The sequence below is a fragment of the Arachis ipaensis genome, chromosome B5 (genome assembly GCF_059453495.1).
Source record: "Arachis ipaensis isolate K30076 ecotype BB chromosome B5, ASM5945349v1, whole genome shotgun sequence".
In the NCBI taxonomy this organism is placed as follows: domain Eukaryota; kingdom Viridiplantae; phylum Streptophyta; class Magnoliopsida; order Fabales; family Fabaceae; genus Arachis; species Arachis ipaensis.
Window position 1 is genome coordinate 147,867,788 of NC_142440.1, and position 2,608 is coordinate 147,870,395.

Sequence of the window (2,608 nt, forward strand, 5' to 3'; positions counted from 1 at the left end):
CAAGGCCAGCGCTAAAGAGGAAGGAGGGAGCCTCACCACTCTCTCAGCTTTCGACCAAAAACACCCTGTCGTTTACTCCCATTTGTCCGAGGCTCTATGGGACCACCTCTCCCTCACTCCCCAATCACCACGCGCCTCCTCACCCGCGCGTGATTTCCAACCATAAATATCTCACTATCGGAGCGTGACGTGTACCAAAGCGAAACCCACGTAGACCCCACCCATGATCCTTACGCAAAAATCTCACAAGCCCCCTCGATGCTCGCCACGTGTCCCATACACCCACTTTCACTACAGTGCATTCGTCCTCTTTATATATTAACCCTCCTCTTCCTAAAAAAGAAAGAAAGAAAAAAAGAAACGAAAAATTAAATCCCAACCCACCCATTTCTCTCTGTGTCTGACACTCACTCTCATACAAAGAAGAGAAAATAAAACACACTACAGAGACTCACGTTCACACATAACAGAACAGAAACCATCACTATAACAATAATAACCATAACCGCCCTTCTCTCTCCGCATCTTCTTCTCTTTGTGGTGGTTATTGATGGTGTCGATTAATGGGATGGAGCAGAACAACGTGATCGCACCGTTCGTTATAAAGACATATCACATGGTCAACGATCCGAGCACCGATTACCTTATAGCATGGGGCCCAGCGAACAACAGCTTCATCGTCGTCGACCCTCTCGACTTCTCTCAGTCTCTACTCCCTGCCTTCTTCAAGCACAACAACTTCTCCAGCTTCGTTCGCCAACTCAACACCTATGTTAGTGTCACTACCTATCTAATTCTTTCAATTCAATCCAATCTATACCCACTTCCCAAAACTGGGTTTATCTTATTTTCTCGACAAGCGGGTATTGATATTTGATGATGTTTTTCTTTTTTCTTTATAGGGTTTCAGAAAGGTGGATCCCGATAAGTGGGAGTTTGCAAACGAGTGGTTTCTGAGAGGGCAGAAGCACTTGCTGAAGAATATAGTTAGGAGAAAGCACGGGACGAGGAGCTATAATTCTTTGCATTTCAACAACCACCACCACGGTGGCAAGCAGCAGATTTTAGCGGCGGAGGAGCTCGACGATGAAGCCATGATGGTGGAGATAGCGAGGCTGAAGGAGGAGCAGAAGGCTTTGGAACAAGAGCTTCAAGGGATGAACAAGAGGTTGGAGACAACCGAGAAGAGACCACAGCAAATGATGGCCTTTCTATGCAAGGTCGTCGACGATCCCGAGGTTCTATCCAGGGTTCTTCTTGAGAGGGAGACCAGGCAAATCGCCGACAAGAAGCGCCGCCTTATCACGGCCGCGACCTCCTCGTCTTCGTCTTCCGGTGTTGCCATCAAGACGGAACTCGAGGAGGAGGAACCAACTGTCGGGAATATAATATCTTCTTCGCCGGAAACCGGCTTCGAAATTGATAATTTTTGCCACATGGCGTCGCCGTCGCCGCCGCAGGAAGCGGCGCCGGTGGCCATGGGGTGGTTGGGGCAGCCGCGGCCGAGGATTGGTCATCACTACCAACAGCAGGGGCATAATGGATATAGAAGTTATAATAACAATTATAATTATAGTTCCGCCGCCACACCGAAGCCGTTGACGGTGGTTCCTCCGACGGCGCCGCCGCAGGGTAATGGCACTGGTGGAGGTAAAGGTCACGTGAACTTTTTTAGTGAAATGGCGGCGGAGAATAGTCCACGGCCACCTTATCCGTTTTCACTATTAGAAGGTGGATTCTAAGATTGTATCTATTTTTGTTAGATTTTTACAATATCATGCATTATATATTCTATCTATGGTAATTAGTAAATTCTAGGGATATATATATATATATATATATATATTTTAACATTTACCTCTTTTTTTTTCCTTTCTTTTTTTTGTTCATACTTCATGTGGTTCTTATTTTCGGTTTTGTTTTCCTAATTATTATGCGAAAAGAAGAAGAAAAGGACATCATGATCTTCAACAAATTATCGTTAGATATTTGAGTTTGGGTTTTGTCATTGGTATATCTTTTGGTAAAATATGCTAAAAAGAATAACAAGGAGGAGAATGAGTTGGTGGACACGCATGCATATCAGAAAAACATGCAAAGATTATAATATATTAAGATGTAAAGTAAAAGTAAAAATTTAAACTTTCTTCACTAAGGGAAAAACAAACGAAAGAAAATTAAAATCATCATTAACTTGCTGAAAAGATTACCGCAATTGGATCTATTATATTGATAAGGGCACGCACTTCGAATTTTAAAAGGCCAGGGTGCATATATATATGGAAGCAGGCGTCCATAACATATAGGAGAAATTAAACACTAGCTAGCAAATTAAAGTAGCAATACCTTTAATTTCATTACTTTTAATTGTTTAGTTCCCAGTTATTGAATTTCTTTTTTAAATTATTTGAAGGCATGATTGCTGTAGGTTGGGAACTGTTTTGGTACCCTATCTCAGGGATCGTATATACGACAATTTCAAATAAAACATATGGAATTTGAACGAAGAAATAAACAAAAATTATTTAATTTATATATCAAAATTAATTATTAAAATCAGTTATTAATATATTTTTATATAATATATAATTTAATTTATTTTTAATAT

The 2,608-nt window shown here is 41.1% G+C and overlaps 1 protein-coding gene across 1 annotated transcript; it reads left to right on the top strand.

Annotated features, from left to right (window-relative positions):
- Positions 1 to 343: 343 nt before the first annotated feature.
- On the top strand, positions 344 to 1,872 carry HSFC1 (heat shock transcription factor C1). The gene is made up of 2 exons (XM_016348208.3): positions 344 to 772; positions 903 to 1,872. The coding sequence occupies exons 1-2, from the start codon at positions 551 to 553 to the stop codon at positions 1,740 to 1,742; spliced, it is 1,062 nt and encodes a 353-aa protein (XP_016203694.2). The 5' UTR covers positions 344 to 550; the 3' UTR covers positions 1,743 to 1,872.
- The last annotated feature ends 736 nt before the right edge of the window (positions 1,873 to 2,608 follow it).

Bases quoted from the DNA above. Each gene is read 5' to 3' on its own strand.
- HSFC1 (XM_016348208.3), top strand. From the start codon at position 551: ATGGTGTCGATTAATGGGATGGAGCAGAACAACGTGATCGCACCGTTC. The intron at 773-902 runs GTTAGTGTCACT...TTTTCTTTATAG, and splicing joins TTCGCCAACTCAACACCTAT to GGTTTCAGAAAGGTGGATCC.